The following is a 22928-nucleotide window of genomic DNA, read 5'->3' on the forward strand; positions in this document are numbered from 1 at the left end:
AAAATGTATACCTCAACATTTCTCTCTATTGTACATTTCACCCATTAGTCTTGGTAAGATTTAATGTTTTATGTTTTAAGAAAATTTATTACTGTAATGAGCAAAAATAATTTCCTGGATAATTTTGTGCTTTCCCCCCCCCTAATATTATAAATTGTGTTTCTCTTTCGTAGGCCTCGAAATAGAGGAAAACCTACGGTGGAGGATGAAGACAGCATGGATGGATTGGAGGCAGCAGAAACGGAAAACAGTGTTGAAATTGGTAAGGCAAATAGAGTAGGACTGATACAGATAGATCTAGCAACTGTCCAAATTGAATTTACGCACTGGAATAGCTAAAACGGTAGCAGGGTCGATAGCATTTTAGCTTTAGTCGCAAAAGGGAACTTTAGAGTTGCTAGGCTGGAAGCATCACATCTGGCAGCCACTCTGAAAGCAGCCTTGAGACAGGATGGTAGCTGCACTTGGAAGTGCCATTTTGGTATTGGATCCCAGTTGGAAGTGGGAGTCCTTGCAAGGGCTGCCAATCCCATTAGGCAACTTTGGTTCAGTGTGTCGTGTGTGAACCTAGCAATTCTATTCCAAAGGTGTTTTTTCCCCCAAAAGGCTACTGGACCACCTTGTTTGTTTGTTTTTTTCCTTTGAAAAACCTCTCGCTTCTCATCCAAGAAGTTCTTCAGTTCTAACTGACAGGTGAGGAATGAAAGGATTTCTATTCTTTGCAAGTCATTCGGTTGTTAGCACTCTGAGATTCGTTGAGGCCACTTCAGAGTTGTCTGAATCCAAGTGTAAACCGGTGTGGAACCTTCTTGGGATTGCTGACAGGTGGTGTCGTATTTTCCTCCTCTGTTGAGGGAGGGTGTTCAATTTTGACATAAATGGCCTCTTCGACTTCTCTTTCAAGCCAGGGGTCTTTTCTGCCCAGAATGTGAACTTTGATGTCTTCAAAAGAGTGAACTTTCTCTTTCAGATGCAGATGGACTCCTGAATCCTGCCCTGATGGGATTGTTCTCTTGTGTTGTGTCATGCATTTGTGGCTCTTTCAGTCGTATGAATCAGGACATGATGTCAAACCATACATCATTTATTTGAGTACAGCAGGGGTGCCAAACTTGCAATGTAACGTGACATGTCACGATGTATCGTGACTTTTTTGCCATTGCCGGCAGTGGGGTGGGCCTGGTTTCACTATGATGCATCTGGCCTGTGGGCCGGCAGTTTGACACCCCTGGAGTACAGATAGTCCTCGAGATATGACCCTAATGGTGCCTATCCATTATGGTCACATGTCACAACAGTTGTTAAGCAAAACAGCCTCACTTACCAACCCCACTCCTTGCTTTCTTTGATGCAGAAATTAAATGAATAAGAGAATGGTGCCTCGGGGGTAGGGGAGGCTTCCCAAGGCTACCCCCACCACTTGAGGCACCCTATGTTCCACTTCTTGACAATCTTTCAGCTTTCTTCCCATCCAGCAGGCAAGGGAAGATCAGACCAGTTGCAGTTTGGAAACTCTGGCTGCCTTGACCACTCCTTGCTTGCTGGGTGAGAAGGAAACGGAGGCTTGCCAGCACCAGCTGATTCATGCCTGCTACAGCTGCCTGATCTCCAATGGGTGGATAAGTGGTTGCAGGGACCCAGCAGGTCTGAGCATCCTTGCAGTCAGTTGTAAGAGCAAATGACTGTGGGGTTACTGTAGTCATCGTAACTTTGAAACTGGGTTGCAAGTAGTTCTTGGGGAATCTGATGTAACTTTGGTTTGTTAAGTGACCTGTCCTAAGTCAAGGACTACCTGTATTGAATGTTATACAAAAATACTCATTTGCATTGGGTGAACCCTGCCTTTGTGTGAGAGTTATCTATCCCCTTCATCTCAAACAGGTAATGCCTGCATGCTTTGTTTATGATGTGCCTTTAAATGGCTCATTCTGACATACTTGCAAGACACTTCAAAGATAACATTTACTTATTTCTGATATGACCTGGACTTCACTTTAATGTGCTTCCATAATGGCCTTTTGGTTATGGAATGGTTTCCTTGGACGGTGTTAATCATCCATCTACTACATCTAGAAGAATATCTATTTGGTGCCAGTTTCTTCTCATTTTTTTCCTTGAGAAGAAAAACAGACTAGACTCTCTTGAAATAGTGATTACGTTGCTTTTGATAAAAGCTGACCATTATCAGTTATAGACCAGTGTCAAACAACATTCAGTCCGTCCATAATTTATAGATTGTTACTAACAAAGCTCAAAGGACTCTTGAGTTAAACTTATTTTTAGATTTATTTTGATTGGGAAAAAAGATGAATTTTACAAAGTAATGGAGGGCAAGAAATACAGTCCTGTTTGTAGTTCTCTTAGTAGCCTTATTAACCTTGGATTGATTGTGTAATTTGGTTTTGGAGGTATATTATAATAAATTTCTGTGTTTTTGCATTTGGATGGTTGATTCCCAAAAGTGATGCTTTGGGATTATTGTTCTGCACTGTAGCAATTAAGATGTATTCAAAACAGTTCTGTTCCATATTGTTTAGCATATATGTGAAACTGTATGAAATTTACTGAGGAATGGGGAATGGAATAACTAGAAATTGGAGATACCCCAGTTTCTTCAATGCACTTTGGAACCCTTGAACATTTTGAATCTCTGCATGGGATTTGTGATAAATAGAATGAGCTGGAACCTAATCCAAAGAAGACAGAAATGTTGCTTCATCTGCCCAGTTTTTGTGATTTGCAAAGTGAAGTGTTGAACAATGGCTTTGGATGGGACTTAGTTCAAGAATCAGATTGATAATTTAGGTATGCTAAATTGGCCTCTTCCATGGCAGAGACAGTTTTGTTATTTACCCAATACTTTGGTTGCCCTTAGGTCAGACATGTCAAACTCGTGACGTCGTGCGACGTATCGGAGCTTTTTCCGAACCGTGGTGGGCGCGGTTTTGTTGTGATGCGTGCAGCCTGCGGGCCGGCAGTTTGACACCCCAGCCTTACGTAGACTGTTACATTGAATTATTAGGCCTTGCAAAACAAACTGAAACTAATGAAGTGAGTTTATTATTTTTATTTTATTTATTTTATTTTAATCCCATTTATATCCCGCCCTTCTCCAAAGACTCAGGGCGGCTTACAAGCTTAGCAGTAGCCTCCATTCTATGTATATGCCTGCTTATTAGGGCTTTCACACACACCCCAAGCGGCATTATTACAAAGTCAGCTTATTGCCCCCAACAATCTGGGTCCTCATTTTACCTACCTGGGAAGGATGGAAGGCTGAGTCAACCTTGAGCCTGGTGGGATGCGAACCTGCGCTAATTGCAGGCAGCTGGTGTTACTTAAGGAGGCATTAGCCCACTGCTCCACCAAGGCTTATTAACGGGCACTGATAGATATTATCGCATTACGGCAATTCTGTCTCAACTGCAGTACCTGCTAACTTGTCTTGTTTGCCCGCTCTGAAGTTTTGTTACTTATTCTGTTCTGAAGTTGCATAAGATGAATCAAGATAAATCAGTCAAGTGAGCTGGCAGGGTCAGGGGGGATGTTCTTTGCCAGACAAGGCTGCAGAAAATAGGATCTTGCTGATTAAATTCCTTCTTGTTAGGCAGCCAGTTAGGATGATTGACAAGATGTTGTATGCATTGCCTAAGCACTGCTGGAAGGCTAGCTGCAGCCTTACCATCTGCATTTATTTTCAGTTTTGTTCAGCAATTATTATTTTTTCAGTGCATAAATTACAGATTTCCATGCAAGGTATCTGGGTGATCACTTGGTCACTCAAAAGAATCTTGAGGAGCTCAGCCTTTACTACAGTTACAACTTTTGTATTGTTTCATTTTTGGGTGCTTTTGAGTCATCATTGACTTCTGGTGACACAAGTCCCTGCAGTTTTCTTGGCAAGATTCTAGAAATGTTTACCCATTGCCTTAAACTGTCCCAAGGTCATCCAACTGGGTTCATCCATAAAGTGGAATTAGAACTCGCAGTCTCCTGGTTTCTAGTCTGGTGCCTTAAGCACTTCACCAAACCGGCACTCATATTTATAAGATGGAAAGGAGGTATTTTCTTATCTAGATAAAATAACATTTTAATTATAAGGGGCCTCTTATTAGTACAGCAAAGAAAATCATCTTTGCTGGAAATAAATTGCTAAATAAACATTTTTCCCCAGGGAACTAAGGATATATTCCTAGTGGACCGATGGAAATAGCATGTTTAAATACCTGGAGGTAGTTTATCATATGTCTGGCTCCAGAAAAAATGATCTAACAAATGTGACACAGAGTTCTCAGTGTACAACTGCTTCCATACTTGTTTTTTTTTTCAGAACAAAGGTGACTGCTACATATGTGCAGTCTTAAACTTTTCTTAGCCAAATGCAAGGCACAACATTTATATGGAGCCTAGGTTCTTTTGATTGCTTTATCTCCTTGGAATGATGTGATATATTTGTATTTCTACCTTAATAATTATTGTTTTATTTATGTTTTAAGGTGGAGTCTCCAAATGTGGTAACTTTAAGACTTGTTGATTTCAACTCCCCAAATTCACCAGCCATGGGGAATCCTGAGAATTGAAGACCACTAAAGTTGCCAAGTTTGGAGACTCTACCTTAAAACTTAAATAATACAATAATTATTTTAACATGATCAAATCCTTTTCAAGAGTTAGGTCTATAGCTAGTGCCAAGATTATTTGAATTATATTCATGTGCAGCTCTTAATTCTGTTGATTTTACCTTTAGTGTTATAACATTTATAACAACGTATAATTTTTAGACTTGCCCGCTGGCATTCAGGAATACAGGTAGTCCTCAGTTTAACAAACGGTCGTTTAATGACCGAAGTTAGGGTGGAGACTCCAAAATCTATTTGCAGGTTACAGGGGCTGCAGCCCTGTAGTCACTTGATCACATTTTGGATGCTTGGTAACTGGCTCAACTTTACTGCTGTTTGCAGTGTTCTGTGATCATATGACTATGATTTTTGACTTTTTTTGTCAGTTTCTGGTGTTTAGCTCTGGCCAAAAAAACATTATGATTCCTTCAATGACCGCCATGTTTGCTTAGCAACTACCTCAAAATCACCTGCTTACCAACTGCAGAAACTTAGGGCCGTAATTCCAAGTTCAGTTACAGTCATAAATCAAAGACTATTTCTGATTGAAACTGTAGGGCATGGGCTTCAGTTTCGCTGTTTCTATAATGAAATTTTATCACCTACATCAGGGGTGTCAAACTCAATTTCATTGAGGGCCGCATCAGCATTGCGGTTGCCCTCAAGGGGTTGGGTGGGTATGGCCAGGGTGGGCTGGGCGTGGCTAGAGTGTGTATGGCCTACTGGGTGGGCATGGCCAGCTCTACATTGTTTGCATCAAGTGTGCCTATGGGGGGTCCTGGGCAGGAGTGGGACAGATCTGAGGGTCTCTGGCAGAAGGAGGGTCTCTGGGCCGGGGCCAAGGCAGTGGGGGCCGTTCCCTCACTGTTTCCAGAATGGCTTCACGGGCCACATGAAACTACTACGCGGGCCGGATCCGGCCCCCGGGCCTTGTGTTTGACATGTCTGACCTACATCTAAATCTACTTCTAAAGAGATTTGTTGGTAGACAAGACAAATTTTGCGTTTCATTTCTCTCAGATCATAATGGTGACATTAACCTTTATAGTTACCATTTTTCAGAGCTTGTATCATTAGGTAACAGCCAGTGAAACATGAGAATTATTATTCAGTCTGACCACGGAAAAAAGATGTGATTTAGCAATTCTATCTAAAATTTTATGTGAGGGTTATTTTATATTACGGTATTTTATAACTGACAATATTATTTTATACTTTTGCAAAGTACTTTTGTAATTTATTAATTTAATTTTTAGTATTTAAATTTTTAAACCTGTAGTACTTATATCTTATTGCCTTACTTTATTCTTAACTAATTGAATCAGAAATGTTTATGTTTTTCCATCTGAATTTTATAAAAGCTATTATGAAGCTATAATAAAAGTGTTCCATTCTAGACTCATACATAGTGTTTCATTATAGTTTTATATTTAATTTACAGGTGTTTTGTGGTAAACATAAAAATTAATTAACACTGTTATAAATACAAAATTATGGATGAGTTTTGTATTATCAATTTTACCTTTTATGCTGGTCAAAGACCAAAGTAGGCAGACTGAACAAGCTGTATTATGTTTCATATTTCACGATACTATGGCTCAGGGTCCAATGTCGCTTGTAGTGAACATGACAGTAGTCTTCCTGTTACATTGGCTGTTGCTGTATCTGAGACTGTTACTGTTCCTATCATAGATCAGCCTCCATATGCTGGCTGTTGCTTAGCTCTCTCCATCCCACAAACAATAGCCAGATTAATGGAAAAAATTGATCGGTCTCCATCATTCTGCTGCATTAAGAATTCTAACAGGAAATATCTTTCTTTCACTATAGCTGAATATTGTTTTTATTATTTTTAAGAATTCTCTAGTTTTGACTACCGTGATCAGCTATTTTTATGTAAGTACATAGCTTAATTTCATAGTACCTTGAGTTTTATCTGGAGCTAAGGAGGGACACAAATTTTAAAAAAATGTATTATATAGCCTATTATAGCCTTCAACCAATATCAGCCAAACACATCAAACAAAGAACTGACTGATCTCACATTTTCAGGTTGAAGCAACAGGGTGCTGGTTTTCTGGGGCAGGACTAATGCTTTGTAATAGCTGGGATTAAGCTAGCCCACTCCTTAATATTTCAAAAGCGTTTAAGACAGTTCCAGAATGTCTTCTGGAGCCACCTTTATTTCTTTTTAAACTATTTATAGTTTTATGTTTAGGTTATGTTCTTTTATTATTTTTATGGTTGTTATACTGTTAATGTTTTACATGATTTTTAGTAATGTATGTAAGCCTCTGACTGTCTTTGGATTATGATGGGTAGATAAATAACAATTCATGCTTAATTCTGTCCATTTGCTCTAAAACTTGTTTGGGCTGCTCATTAATTCTGTTTTTATGTCACAATGAATTCACAGTACCTAGTAATAATCTGCTTTGAAAAAGTTTTAAAAAATAAGTATATTCTCTCTATCCCTCTCTCTCCCCTCCCTCTCCCTCTCCCTCCCCCCCTCAATATTTTAAGGTGTTTTTTATTTTTGCATTTTTATATTTTATTTCTCACATTTCAGTTTGGACACTGACATGCCAGTACCCTTTGCTTTGTACTTCAGTTAACCTTGGGTCCTTTTTTGAATATATTTATTAATATTATATTTTCATAATCTGTGATGGATTTAGATTTAACTCTCCTCCTAGCCTGGTAGAAGTGGACTTTCCAAATATCCTTTACCTCATAACAATTGTTGTGTCCTACTAAAAATGTTACAGTAAGAGTGAAGCAGGTCTATTGAATGGGGTGAGACTGATAAGAATTAGAAAGCGTTAAAGCTAATGAAGTTCTATGGGAATTGGAAAAGAACTTCCAACTATCATACTGTAGTGATTCACAGCTGCTGTGAAGACAGTCACAAATCAGTCTCTGCTTGTTCAATTGTACAGCCTAAATCTACATCCACCACATTGTTTACATTCCTGCAAGAGAGAACAACAATAATTAAATTTTGAGGCCTTGCTCATGGTCACTCATGACTTGGTCATTTCCTGTCTGGATTATTGCAATGCACTCTACATGGGGCTACCCTTGAAGACTATCGAGGAACTTAAACTGGTCCAGAATGCAGCAACGTGCACAGTAATGGGGGTCCCTAGGTTTGCCCATGTAGGTCCTTGTTGCTTGAGCTACAACAGTATCTTTCAGCTTCTTTCTGGGTGCAGTTCAACATGCTGGTCATTACCTTTAAAACTAAATGGCACAGGGCCTGGTTATCTTTTCCTAAGGACCATCTTTCCTACCAGGTGAAATAGGATGGGCTTGCTCCTAGTCGCTTCCCCTCAATATCACCATCTGATGGGAAGCCTGCTCTTTCTATGGCAGTCCCTACTCTATGGCATGCTATCTCCCCTAAAGTTTGGCAAATCTCTATCCTCTTAGCCTTCCATAAAGATTTAAGATCTGATTCCCCCCCCGCCCCCATCCAGTGTTTAGAGAAGATTGGATAATTAAAAGTTTGATTTGGTGCCAGGTCTTTGTTGTTTTTAACATTTTAATGTTTTGATCTATTTAGTTTTATAATTTTAATATTATTTTATAGATTGTTTTGACTTTCAATTGGAGCCACCCAGGAAAGTGGTATAACTGCTCTTGGTTTGAAAATGGAAAAAGTGGCTTAGAACAGAATGGCTTGTTTTGTTTAAACACTTTAAAATGAAATCTATAATCAACTTACACTCTCCTTGCTAAGCAGATACCAGGGAACAATTTACAGAGGAGGATGCCCAAACTGAAGTGGACAATGACAAGAAGCTAACACCAGATCTCCAGTGCTCAGTCGCTGTGGACTCTGCCAACACCGATTATTCGGTTGGTGTTGAAGCAAAAAGCAGGTTAGCAAGGCAGATTCAGAATGAGTGAGAGGATGGCTGAGACTTTTAATTGTCACCTGCTACTTTTTTTAGATTATTTGTCTATAAATGGTTTAATTGTGTTTATTCTATTCATTCCTAACCAAGAGAAATAGATGGATGTTTCATAACTTTTCTGTAACGCTACATTAATAATAGCGGTTATAATAGTGGTTCGGATGAAATAGAAATCAGGAATCAGTCACTTTATTAACTAAATTTTAAAATAGATTTATTCTGCTTTCTTTTTAAAGAAAAAGCACTGAAAATAGCTGTGAATCAGTTTGGATTTGTTTTTCTGCTTCGCAAGAATATTTTAGTAAATTTATTTATTTATACCTCACCTTTGGCAGCGAACATACCAAAATATCTCTTCTGCCTTCTCCTGTTTTCCTCATAAAAACGCTGTGAGGAGGATTGGGCTAAGAGAAAGTGACTGGCCCAAGGTCCCCAGCTGGCTTTCATATCTAAGGCAGTACTAGGATTCAGTCTCCTGGTTCAGTCTCCCTGGTGCCTTAGTCCTTTGAACAAACTGACACACAAATTTGGTGAAAATGAGTTACTAAATGTCCAGGCTGTCAGTTTTTAGCAAACATAGACAACAAGGGAAGCAAAATTCTTGTCCTAGGGAAATATAGTTTTTCTCAAACTTTATGTTCGCTTCTCAGAGAATTGTGCCAAATTATAATTTTAATCTAACAGAAAAATCTTATTAAACACATTGTGCTTGATGTCAGTTATTTAAGTACTTAATTTTAAATTAATATTATTTTTAAATGTAATTATTATTCAAGATTAAATTTAGGGTTTCATCCCGGCTGTGCTAACTTTTACAGTGCAGCTCTTGACGTGCTATTTCAGAGTCTCGCACCTTCAGCCTGAAAAGAGTTGCACCCCATAATACAGGCAATCCAAGAATGCTTAGCATTGGATTTTTTTTTTAATTCATCAGGGATAACTATTTGAAAACATTTACAGGTGAAGTTAGATCTATTTTAATTATTAATAATTTATTGACTGTATTTAATGTAATTGGATGGCAAAATTTCTGTTTCAATTTTTTTTTAAAATTTGCATTTTTAAATACCATTTGAACTTTCCCTTTTGCCTTTCTGGTCTTTTTTTATTTTTGGTCCGCTTGTTGTAGCAGTGAGCAGGTCTGCGCTTTTTGTTACTGTGGGGAACGCAGCTCATTAGGACAAGGCGAGCTTAAACAATTCAGTCCAACTCCAGGGTTTATTGCTCCATGGAACAACCAGCCTTTAAATATCAATGAAACTGTTGACAGCAAAGATACCATTGATGAGAATATTCCAAGGCAGAACCCAGTCCTCCACAAAGCAAGAGGACAAAAAAAGTAAGCATTTCTATCTGTTACAAAATAAACCTATTTTATCTAATATTTTCTTTCTAAGCATAATATTTTGAAGCAGTGTGGGGTTTTAGTCTGCTTATCTGTTTGTTTAATAAAACAAATGTTAGTTGTTAGCATAAGGTACATCCAGAGTGTTTCCTAAGTGGGAACTGAGAATCAAAAGCAGAAGTTTCTTACAGAATATAGGAATACATTGGTTGACAGAAAATGTCAAAGAATAAAATAGAAATAAACATACAAACACACACACAATCCTGGAGCACGGGTGGCTAGAAACAAGAGTGATAAGCCAAATTGAAGCAGAATTTAGACAAAGAGGCTGCGATGCTACAGAATGAACATGCAAACTATACTGAGAAACATTCATATCAGAGGACTGTTGTATGGTTACTCTTTTATAATCTGTGGAAGGAGAAGGATACATATTAGTAAGCACAGCTGTACGAACATCAAAAAAACTGGCACTTCCTTTTTAATCCCATTTTCTTGTCTTCGTTTTTGCATTCATTTCATATTATCTGTGCCTAAGGAGCATTCTATAGCAGCTGGTTTTTGAGAGCTTGAATGATGCACTTATACATTGAAAAAAAATACTTAAAAGATTCTTGAGCTGATTAATCAAAGTTTTTGTAGCTTATGGGAAAGGGCAAAATTACTTTACTTGGAACAGCTAACCATCTCTGTCCCCGAGGAGGATGATGCAATCATACCCTAGTGCCATCCTGGCTGGGCTCCAAGTTTAGCCACTAAAAGGTTTGTTTGTTAGAGTTTCCTTATTGGTGGTGATTTCTGGGCTGATGCCAGTCAAACAAAAGCAGTGAAGTAGGAAATGAAACAAAAACTATGCAAAATAAGTATTTTGGACCAATTTAAAGTGGATCATTTTTAAGGAAAGTCTAGATTACAATATTTTAACATACTGAAAGTACTCTAACTTCTTATTTGAATATGTAATCTGTTTTCCCCTTTTTTGCTTCATCTTAAGTATGGAAACTTTTAAAGTAAAAAGTTAATTTATTCTACATAGAATTAATGGGTTGAATATGTGTCAACAAACCAACAACAGGTATTTGAAGAATCTCAAATGTTTTGAATGTAGAGAGGTGAAATTTCCAATAACTTGAAATGTAATTAGGCATGTTCCTGATCAGTATTAACAGTTTGTCACTCTTGTGGTGTTGCAGATCAAGGTACATTTTTTATATATATATATGTAATTTGTGCTGAAGTTTTTTCTTAAATTGAAATGCAAATTATATCTAGTCACATAAAATTTATATCTAGTCAGTAATTAATTTTAGTGAAATAATGTTCCCTGTAGAAAATAATGGAGATTACCTTGACAGAACTAGACAAGTACTATTATATAAGAAGGATGGGAGATAAATCACTATCAGACTTACAAGATCCTGTTAGCAGAGCCTATCTCGCAAAGGTATAAGGCAGACATGTCAAACTCGCGATGTTATGTGATATTGCGCAACATATCGGGACTGTTTTGCCATTGCTGGCAATGGGGTGGGCGGGGCTTGCACGTGACGCATCTGGCCCATGGGCCGGCAGTTTGACACCCCTAGTATAAGGTATTCCTCTACTTAACAATTAATTTAGTGACCATTTGAAGTTACAACAGTACTGAAAAAAGTGACTTATAACCGTTTATCACACTTAATAACTGTTGCAGCATCTCTGGTCATGTGATCAAAATTTGGCCATATGGCAACTGACTCATACTGATGATGGCTGCAGTGTCCCAAGTTCATGTAACCCACTTTTGCGACCTGACAAACAAAATCAATGGGGAAGCCAGATTCATTTAACAACCTTGTTCGTTACTTAACAACTGCAGCGATTCACTTAACAACTATGGCAGGAAATGTCATAAAATTAGGCAAAATTCATATAATAACTACCTTGCTTAGCAACAGAAATTTTGGACAACCATTTGCTTAAACAAGGGGTTGTTAAAATTGGTGGGTAAGCCAGATTCACTTAAAGAACTGTGTTACTAACTTAACAACCGGGTGATTCACTTAACTGTGGCAAGAAAAGTTGTAAAATTGGCAAGCTTAGCAACAGAAATGTTGAGCTCAATTGTGGCTATTTGTAGTTCTAATCTTCACATAGAATGGATTTTTTTTTTTTGGTTTGGTCTATTGGCATCAATCTTGCAAACCCAATGGTGCTTTACCACCCTTCCTCCTTATATCCCAATGAATCAGGAAGGATCTACCTGGGTCATTTCCATAAACTTATCTTCTTGGTACTTGCTAATTGTTTAAGAATGTTTCAGCCCTCTCTCCTTATCTAATGGTGCTTGCATATTTCTGTCAAGGTTATTGCCTTTATTCTCTACAACAGTAGTTACAAGTCTTCATAAATTTATTCCAGTCTTAACCTTGTTTTGCTTATGCAGTTATTCCACAGGGATGACTCTAGAAATGTTTATGCAACTCTTGATAATCCAATTTAAACTTGTTTGCTTCACATTGAAGAATAGTTTATTTGTTGTGTATTTGGGTTCTGGGTTTTCTTTTAAATTGGAATTCTTACCTTTCTATGTAGCTTTCTGCCAATATATAAGGAAAGCATTTTTAATTATAGGGATGTTTAGTTTTTTGTGCTAGACTTTATTTTTATTTATTTGCACTTCTTATTTCTTAACCACCCATCTCCCTCAGAAAGGAGCTTTGATCAATGTACAATGCAGTCAATAAAATCAACTATAAAAATCAGAATAATTTAGGATTAAAAATTTTATTCACATAATTGATTCAAATGGATAATCTGACAAAGGTGGCTAACAACATATTAAAGCAACGAAAACAATATTGGCAAAGAATGAAAAGCCAAAAAAGTCACCAAGGATAAATCCAACAAAATAATTGATGAGCTGGCAAAAGGCCATTTGATCTCAGGTCCTGAAGCACATGAGTGAGGTACCTTTTATGAAAGGCTAGGGATGGAGCCAATCTGATCTAGGATAAATAGAATGATTTGGAAGGTGGGTTCTATGCAACATACAGATATAAAAATCCCTGAAGCTATAGTTGGATTAGCGTGGAAAAGTTATGCATTTTCTTTTCCAAAATTGAAATAATCTGAAGAATACACAATATTTGGTACTCTCTACAAAGCCTGATATGTCTGAAAGATACTCTTTTTACTTGTTCTTTGCAAGTTACAGTTAAAGCAAAAGAGTTGTAGAGAGCAATAATGGACAGTAGGAATAACCTTGAGGAACAGGAGGAAAAGCAGCAACCAAGACAATGGTCAAATAAAAGTAACTTGAGTCCAGGATAGAACTGTAATCTGAGAAAACATCTCAGACTTGACCATTCCAAGTTCTGGCAAATATAAAGGGAAGTGGGGAGATAGAATAATCAGACTGGAAAGAATCTTACTGAAAACTTATGCAAGTAATTCTTGATTTACAACTGGTCACTTAGTGACCATTCAGGAATATGACAGACCTCCACAAAATATTTATGATCCAGTTTTGAAATTCCCACATCGCTCCCCCTCCCCTGCAATCATATGAATGCATTTTGGCCACTCAGTAACTGGCTCGTATTTATGACATTTGTAGTCTCCTGGAGTAACACGAACACAGTTTACAATGGTTTCATTACAAACTGGCATTTACTTCTGATTTCTGACAAACAAACAAAAAATAGTAAACAATGTGTTCGCTTAACAAGCACAGTATTCACTTAATAACTGCTACAAAAATGTTATAAAAATGGATCTAGTTACATGGTGGCCCACTTTATGACCATCGTGGCTTACAAATCTAATAGCGTATAGTAATATGTTGAGGATCACCTATAATAAACTAGTACCAGCATTCAATACCATTGGCCATGGTGTCTTTCTCGGCCAATTGAGAGAGCTGTGGGTGGGGTGGGGATGACACAGTTTTGTGCTGGTTCATTTCTTCCTCTGATTCCAGGCTCAAGCAGTGTTGATAGGGTACTCTATCTTGAACTCTGCTTTGTGGGATGCTAGGGCTTGGTGCTTTCTCTGCTCCTTTTTACTATCTACATGAATCTACTGGGTAAGATTATTTGTCACCATGGGGCGAGGAATCATAAGTACACTAATGATACCCAGTTATATATCTCCATCCCAAATGAAGAGAATTATGCTGTGGGCATTCTTTTGCGGTCCTTGGAGGCTGTGGAGACCTGGATGGGGAAACAACAGACCTCAGCTGAATCCTAGTAACATGGGATGGCTATAGGAGAGCCCTTCTGTATCCAGGAGTTTATTATCTTTGGTCTGCACTACCCCAGAAAGACCCAGTTCATAACTTGGGGGCCTCTTGGACTCACAGTTCCTGCTCAAAGAACGGGTGGCAGCCATGCTTAGAAGGGCCTTTGCTCAACTTTGTATTGTGTGCCAGTTATGCTCTTTCTTTCCTGGGTAGGATGACTCTCCATTCAATCACTCGTGTCCTGCTCACCTCTCGTCTGCACTATGTCAGGTCCCCAAACCCTCATTGTTTCCCCTGCATATATATTTTACTTTTTAGGGCCTGCCATTCCGCTGGGGGGAGGGGGGGCATGCTTTCTCTTGGGATAACTTTCGCTTTCTACTTTCCCTCTTGCTTCTATCATCTTGAGAAAGGAATGTGTCTCCCTTCTGAGGGAGACGGTTACAGTAAAATGAAAGCTGGAGAAGACCGTGAGATGCACGCCAACTGTACCAGCTGGCCAGACTTCGTGCCACCTGTGGATTGGCTGGATTTCAAATGGACATTATGACTTTGGTGGGAGGAGGAATATCACTAGCTTAACTATACCGTTTGTGCAGGTTTCCCCCCAGATCTCGCCTTGACTTCCCTACTGTCACTGACCCCTAATAAAAGTATCCTTTTGAGACTATGCCTGTCTCATGAGTTCTGCTTTCTTGGGTGGTTAGCTGAGGTGTGTCCTTACAGACTATTTGCAACACACTTTTACATGGAGCTACCTTTAAAAAATATTTGGAAGCTTCAGCTGGTGCATAGAATGTGGCTGGGCAAGCTATACAGATAGTCCTCAACTTAATAACCACAATTGAGTCCAAATTTTCTGTTGTTAAGTGAGACATTTTTTAAGTGAGTTCTGCCCCATTTTATGACCTTTCTTGCCACAATTGTTCCCCTTTGACTTTGTCAAAATGTTGCAAAGGGATCGCGTGGGCACTGCAATCATCCTAAATACGAGTCAGTTATCAAATGTCTGAATTTTGATCATGTGACCAGGGGGATGTTGCAATGGTCTTAAGTCACATTTTTCAGTGCCGTTGTAACTTCGAATGGTCACTAGATGGACTTTTGTAAGTTGAAGACTACCTGTGTCAAAAGATGGGTGCATGTAACACCCTTGCTCTTTTAACTGCATTGGGTGCCAGTTTGCTTCCATGTCCAATTCATAGTGTTGGTTGTGACCTATAAAACCCTAGATAGGGCCATTTGGAACTGTCTTCTCCCTGTTACATCGGCTTGTCCCACCTTGTCAGGCAGGCAAGTATGTTACAGATCCATTCAGATGCCTCCTTTTAAGTTCTAGATTTTCAAGTTTTATATATATGCTATTTTTATATTTTAACATTTTATTGCATATCATCCAGAGTCCCTTTCCGAGAGAGATGAGAAGTTCAAAAACACGAAAAAATAAATCCATAGCTTTGGTTTCCTAGTCTGGTCTACCTCAAAGAGTTGACAACAGCATGTTGAAAGAAAATGTTCCGTTCATTCTCTGTCATCTTCTCATGCTGGTTTAACATGGCATAGTGAAGCCATGAAAAAAACTTGATTTTCCTAAAGCAGGAGCAGTTGCCCTTGAAGTTAGTATGTGACCTAGGAGAATTTAGTCAGCACCACTTCTCTGCGCAAATATGAGGTTGGGGGGGGGGTCACACTTGCTAGTTCTGGGGCTCTAAATTGTCTTTTATTCTACATGAAATTGATTTCTGCTAAGTGAAGTTACCATTTCGTGCTGCCTGCTGTGCAGCAGAAATATAATTTAGTTCACCAAGACATAGGAAAATACAGCACTTATTTCTTTTCTGCCTCTTTATTCCATGCTGTTGCCCTTTTTCTTCCATCCAAATCATCCTTTTAACAGATACACGGAGGAGACCGTTCAGAATAAAGTTCAGTTCATTCATGAAAGACCAAGTAAATTACAAAAATTATAGCTCTCCCATGAATAAACCAGCCTGCATTTTTGGGGAGGAAAAAAAAAGTTGGTAATTCACAATAAAGGAACAAGTTAATTAGAAGTGCAATCAGGTTTTAACCAAATGAATTTTAAAAATCATATAATTATTTCTTTATTGTGTAAAACATTTTACTGTTATGTTAATGTGTAAAACACATCCTGTATGTGTTATCTTTAATTATATAAAAATTTCTTGTACTCTATGCAGAGACCAGAATATAACAACCTGTACCTGTAGAAGCATTGAAGCTACTCCTGATGATCAGGTAGTTGAAGTCTGGGATGAACTTAGAATGGTTGGCTTACCAGATGACATTGATGTTCAAGCCTTATTTGAACCAACAGGTATTCTTCACATATTCTTAACAACTTTTAACTCATTCAAAACATATTTATTTATTTCTGTCTTTTGTGGGTGGGGCGTGGGGACAATCTCATTCTCCTTTAAAAGAAAAAATAATAGTAGTATTCTGCTATAATTGTAGCCATATGAGGCTCTAAGGATACAACATGAGTACATGTTGCAATATCTATCTTAGGATTCTAATGAACCTTGTGAAATACAGGTAGTCGCTGACTTACAACCATTTGTTTAGTGACCATTCAAAGTTACAGCGATACTGAAAAAAGTGATTTACAATTTTTCCTTGCACTTGACAACTATCACAGTATCTCCTGGTCAGAATTCAGGCACTTGGCCATTGGGGTGTATTTACAAAGGTTGCAATGTCCCATGGTTATGTGATCACAGTTGGCAACCTTCCCAGCTGGTGTCTGACAATAGGAGTCAATGAGGAAAATCCAGATTCACTTAATAACTGAGCGATTCTCTTAGCAATTGCAGCAATTCCCTTAACAATCATAGCAAAAAAAGTAATAAAATCAGGTATGACTTATTTAAGAACCACTTTGCTTACCAATGAAAATTCTGGTCCCATTTGTGGTCTTAAGCCGAGGACTAACTATATTTAGGTAAAAGTTTCCATTTAAAATTTCAAACTGCCCTGTTTAACCCATTGTAATGTTTCATTTGTGTTACAGTTTTTCTGATGTGTGTATATATAAAAATATTTTATCATCAGTCCAAGTTGGACTTGACTCCTAGGCTTTAAAAGGGTCTTTTCAATCCTCCTACCTGTTTTAATAGAGCATGGTGGGCTGGAAGTCCAGAACTTTTAACAGGTATATGTTGAACTGAGTTTTGATACCCAAGATTAATACAATGGATAAATATTTAGATATTGAAATGCAAAATTTATATCCTATGCTTTTAAGAACAGCTTCTTAGATTCATTTTTCACGGTGACAAAGAAATAATAAGTAACTACTCTGAAGAGTTAGACCTTTTCGCAGGGTTGAAGGTGAATAGAAAGGTATGAGCAGGGCTTTTTTTCTCATAGAACGCTCAGAACGGAGTTCCGGCACCTTTTTTGGATGGAACATTGTAGGGTAGGCAAGGCGGGTTGTATGACATGTGTGAGTTCCGGCACCTTTTTCTTTTACAAAAAAAGCACTGGGTATGAGACTAGCCAAAACATTTTAGTTCTCTGGAAGATGATTGTTCCACAGTCTAGGAAGACCTTTGAAGAACACATAGCTCCGAGTGGAGATAGCCAAGCAGGTGACAAAACTCACAGTTTCACAAATGAATGGGTATAGATGGTAAGGCAACTAGAAATAAAGTTTACCTACTTACTTATTTGACTTTTAGGATAAGTGAGCTACACTAGCAACTCAAATGCTAAATTGTAATCATTAAAGTTTGAATAGAACAGTTAAAAATTGTTCTTTTTTATGATTATCTTACAAAATATTCCAGAAGCAAAGTTAGGCAGAATAATGTAAGCGTAGTTTGCATGAGGATAATATATTAAGAAAGAGACATGGGTGCAATATTTCATTTTAATATTCAGTTTAAAAACAAATTCAGATTAGGGATGACACACTAATTAGGCAGAAAGAGCTTTGTTCGTAATGGGGCCTTCTGCTATACTATTCAGAAATATCTTCATGTCACATGGTTGTAATACATGCAGGTATGATTTCTTATGAATTTTCTGAGATCTCAGTTTATAGAAATTCAAAAGACCCTAATATTAGATTCCAAATTTCATATTTATTTGAATTTCTGATAGGATCAAGTTATGCCATTTGTCTTTCTGTTATACATTGGTGCTTTTATCTATTCCCTTTGGAGCTGAAAGTTAGATATTACTTGGCAAAAGCAGTCAACCTAATTGATTAATTTGCTAACATCACATGTGTTAGGCTATTGTTGGGCTCATCACCGCTGTGCGGAATGGTCACTGGAAGTTTGCCAGACAGAAGAGCAGCTGCCAGCGAACGTGGACAAAGCTGTTGTCTCAGGGAGCACAAAAGTGAGTTTGAAAATGATTAAGATTACATATTCCCTAAAATAAAGTAAAATCTAATTCCTGTGTCATGAATGCTGAAAAATATGGAATGCAGTGATGATATTTGCATGTTACTTCAAAATACATATAAAATATATTTTTCAGTTATTAATTTCTAATAGGTCAGTAAAAAATAAAATGGGAGGTGGTACATTTCACTAGCAAAATGTCAGCCTCCAGGTAACTAAATAATCATTTTCTATCCCACCTCCCAGCCTTGCAAACAAGTACTTTAAAAAAACAACAACAACCAAGATTTTCTATGTTTACAGTTGCCTTAAAGATTTTGGCCCAGTAAGCCAATCAATTTTAAATACATTGATTTTATTTATTTATTTATTTATTTATTTATTTGATTTTAGGTAAATATGAACATAGTTGCAATAAATAGATTTAGATATTCTTTTAAATGTAATAAATTAAAGTATACATGATGTTCTGGTGAGATAACAAAGATTTTACTAAGGCTGGAGGAATTGGAGAGGATAAAATATCTTTAAGAATAAATTTAAATAGTGTATATGGTAACTTTATATTGCTATTAATGGGAGTGACGTTTTGTGAATTAGTTTAGAACATAGAAAATACTTTTTTTCATAACATTTTAATTGACTTCAGGTTATTTGTTTTTTTTGGCTGGGAGAGAATGTCTTTTGTTTTAATGCAATTACAATGTTTTCCCGAAAGTAAGCCCTACCCCGAAAATAAGCCTAGCTTGATTTTTGGGGGTGGGACTAATATAAGCCCTACCCCAAAAATAAGCCCTAGTTTTGGGGTGAGGCACACACCTAAAAATCAACCTAAGGTGGGAGTAGGGGGGGTGGAGCTGCACCACATGCTCCACACCCACTTACCGTTGCATCCAGGCCTCCCATGAATTGACACCTGCCTCACCTCACCAGCCCACTTTTTCTGTGGTTCCCCCCCCCCCCGGCCTGCATTTTATTTATTATTTATTTATTGAACTTATATACCACCCTTCTCCCGTACGACCCAGGGTGGTTCACAAGGCAATTAAAACAATATTACAAGACAAAAGTTAATAACAATTAAAATAGATTAAATTATCCTTGATTGAAAATCTAAAACCCCTATAACTCTGATTAAAAACCCAATTACAATAAGTTAAAAATTAAAAATTCTCAGTCCTGGCCGGAAAGCTCAAAGAGCCAGATCTTCAGGTCCCGGCGGAATGAACGAAAATCAGGGGCAGTCCTGAGCTCTACAGGTAGCTGGTTCCAAAGGGCAGGCGCGCCCACAGAGAAGGCCCTCCCCCTGGGTGTCGCCCGCCGGCAATCCTTTGCCGGCGGCACCCTGAGAAGGCCCTCCCTGTGGGAGTGCACTGGACGAAGGGAACTTGATGCCGGCAGCAGGTGTTCCCTCAGATATCCCGGACCCAAGCCATTTAGGGCTTTATAGGTCATCACCAGCACCTTGAATTTTGCCATCAGAGGCCTTCTGGAAAGACCTCTGCAGCCAAGAACTGAGCTACAGATTCAATCCATAGCTTTGTCCTTGGCTGGATGTCAATGCGGAGCTCCATTCTCAGCTCCAGAGGCATTTCCTTCAGCCGCAGAAGAAGTGGGCTGAATGGGCAGGGCTATTGGTGCCGTGGCGGCAATGTGAGACTGTGGAAAAGACACACCCCAAAATAAGACTTGGTGCCTCTTTTGGAGGCAAAAAAAAAGAAAAGAAAAAAAGACCGGTTCTTACTTTGGGGAAAACATGGTATGTGATACTAATTTTTCGTTTCCTGATATGGTTAGTGGCTGTTTTATAACTCATACAAAAATGTAGCAATGATTAGATGTGATATGGAAGTGTTGAACATGCAGTATAAAACTTACAAATGTTACATGCAATTTAATGTTTATATGTAAGAAAGGAAGACAATTCATGTCATATAACAGCAACATTTATTCTCTATTCAAATTGCTTTTCTGGGTCATGAATGGATGTTGTTTTACATTTTTCTAATAATTTAGATTTCCCCTCCTTGACTTATAAACCCCCTCTGTCATATTAATAGAGATCCCACCCCATGAAAAAAGTGCATGAAAATATATTTTGATGAATGCCCTAATTTGTTTTATCCTCTGGGATAAAACAGTATTCTTTTTCATGTTTAGTTGAAACATGCATATTTAGCAGCAGCAAAAAACCTCTAGTTTATAGATAAGTAAATAATGGTATATATAGTATGCTTTCAGTGTGTTTTCTTTAAGGAGATAGTTACAACAAATAAGGCCCTGCCAAAACCAAAGCACCTTTCCCTGCTTTGGATCCAGCTACAGGCAGTCCTCGACTTAACAACCCTTCATTTAGCAATTATTTAAAGTTACTGGAAGACACAAAAAAAGGTGATTTACAATCAGTCCTTGAACTTATAGCCATCACAGCATCAAAATTTGAGTGGTTGACAACCAGCATATATTTATGATGGTTACAGCATCCTGGAGTCATTTGTGACATTTCTAGTCATCTTCCAACATAGTCAGTGAAGAAACCCTGATTCACCTAACAATCACATGATTCATTAACAGCTGCACAGATTTAGTTAACAAAATGTGGCACAAAAGGTCATAAAATTGGGTACAACCCACATATCTGCCTTACCAATAGAAATTCTGGTCCCAGTTGTCGTAAGTCAAGGACTACCTTTACATGCACATCTGTTTAAAAAAGCATACCTTTTAAAAAAAGTCAGCTGCCTCACTAAAATTTTTTAAAGTTTAATTAAGCTAATGATTATTGTTATGTATAAAATTTAAAATCTATTTAATGTATGTAATTTCCTTTGTCAATGAATTGGCTAAATGTAACATCATTTTGAAATATGCCTTGCTTATGAAAGTTATTAATGATTGGCTTATCATGTGGTATTTGGAAATTGAAAAATGTGAACCTATGTCATTCTTGCATTTGTAGACGTATTCTTAGTTTGTGAGCAAGATGGTGATTTCAAGTTAGATTATATCTCATTTTTATAACACTGCTTTTAACATATGATCTTACCTTTACTTGAATGGGCTTGTAATGATAACTCATATTTTCATCACCAACACATTTGGACTGCTGTAATCTTCTCTTAAGCCAGGCTGTTTTGGAAATGATTTGGAACTGGTCACTGGGCCAACATGTAGAAGTTAAATTTTGGCATGGCAAGCTTGCTGATGCAAGATCTTAAGGTTGCCAAACTCATTAGCAGTAGGCTATTGGGATGATAGGGCAAAAACATCGTCCTTCTCTGTAGTGCCCCCCATTCTTTGGAAGAAAGTTACATTCCCCCCCACCCCATTCTTGCATTTTGTACATTTCTGTTGCTTTCGTATTGGAATAGCTTATATATAAGAAAAAAGAGATAGTTGATACTACCTGCTTTCTTACTCCTTAAAAATATTTTTTTCAGGGATAAATAATTATTTTCATTTTAACAAGGACATGTTCCCTTCAAGTAATAAGATTTAAAGATGACAATGTAATGTTTAATTTGTTCTTTAAAAATTAAATTGTGTTTGCAAATATGTATATGCTTTGTTTCATAGTGTATTCAGAGAGGGAGGGAGGGAAGGAAGGAGGAAGGAAGGAAGAAAGGAAGGAAGGAAGGAAGGAAGGAAGGAAGGAAGGAAGGAAGGAAGGAAGGAAGGAAGATAGATCATGTAAAGGTAAAGGTTCCCCCGCACATGCGTGCTAGTCGTTTCCAACTCTAGGGGCCGGTGCTCATCTCTGTTTCAAAGCCGAAGAGCCAGCAGGTTTTTCAGCAGTACTAAACATTATAACAGCATAAGTAGATTCTAAAAGATCTCTTAATACAGTTGGGAATGCTTCTTCCAAATTCCACAATTCCAAGGAAGGTAGCAGAGAGGGTTTTTTCCCTTTCTGGAAATAAAACTACCTGCAATTGCTTTTTTCTTGGCAAAGCACAGAGAACCAGGCGTTCTTCACTTTCTCATAATGTTCTTTCTTGGGTACAGCATCTCTGCCAATTTTAGTGGCTCAATAGATGGAACAAAAGAACCCACTTCTGATGTTTCAAAAATTCTGAGATTCTATAGATACAAGTTTTCTCTTTCACATGAAAGAAAATATTAATCAACAAATAAAAACATCTCCAAAATAAAAGCTGTGGCTAAATCCCCCCCCCAACTATTGATAATTGATTACAAGTTAAAATTTGTAAGAACTAATATATTTATTTCCCTAGAAAGAAAATTAAAATAATTTGCACTTGGCTTCATATGAGGAAGCTTTCTGTTCATTATGTCAAATGCAAAAAAAACTTTATTTGAATAACCATTATACTCTTTGGGATTAGTTTTATTCTGAATAATTGAGCTGCTGTAGATAACTGAAAGCTTGCTTTGGTTTCAATGAAGTCTGGTTTTAGGGTTTGCCAGATTATATTGCTA

The 22928-nt window shown here is 37.7% G+C and overlaps 1 protein-coding gene across 3 annotated transcripts in view; it reads left to right on the forward strand.

The window, feature by feature from the left end:
• Window positions 1–22928, forward strand: part of KMT2C (lysine methyltransferase 2C) — a 187654-nt gene that overhangs the window by 44098 nt on the left and 120628 nt on the right. For 2 of the 3 annotated variants that reach the window (XM_083376965.1, XM_083376964.1), the window contains exons 2-6: window positions 174–262; window positions 8365–8503; window positions 9669–9878; window positions 16314–16450; window positions 18374–18483. In XM_083376965.1, coding sequence (XP_083233091.1) covers window positions 174–262; window positions 8365–8503; window positions 9669–9878; window positions 16314–16450; window positions 18374–18483 — 685 coding nt within the window. Of the gene's footprint in view, window positions 1–173; window positions 263–6476; window positions 6516–8364; window positions 8504–9668; window positions 9879–16313; window positions 16451–18373; window positions 18484–22928 lie in introns of all 3 variants that reach the window. The other variant, XM_083376963.1, reaches the window with a different exon arrangement.

Source organism: Vipera ursinii, assembly GCF_947247035.1.
Source record: "Vipera ursinii genome assembly, chromosome: Z".
NCBI lineage: Eukaryota > Metazoa > Chordata > Lepidosauria > Squamata > Viperidae > Vipera > Vipera ursinii.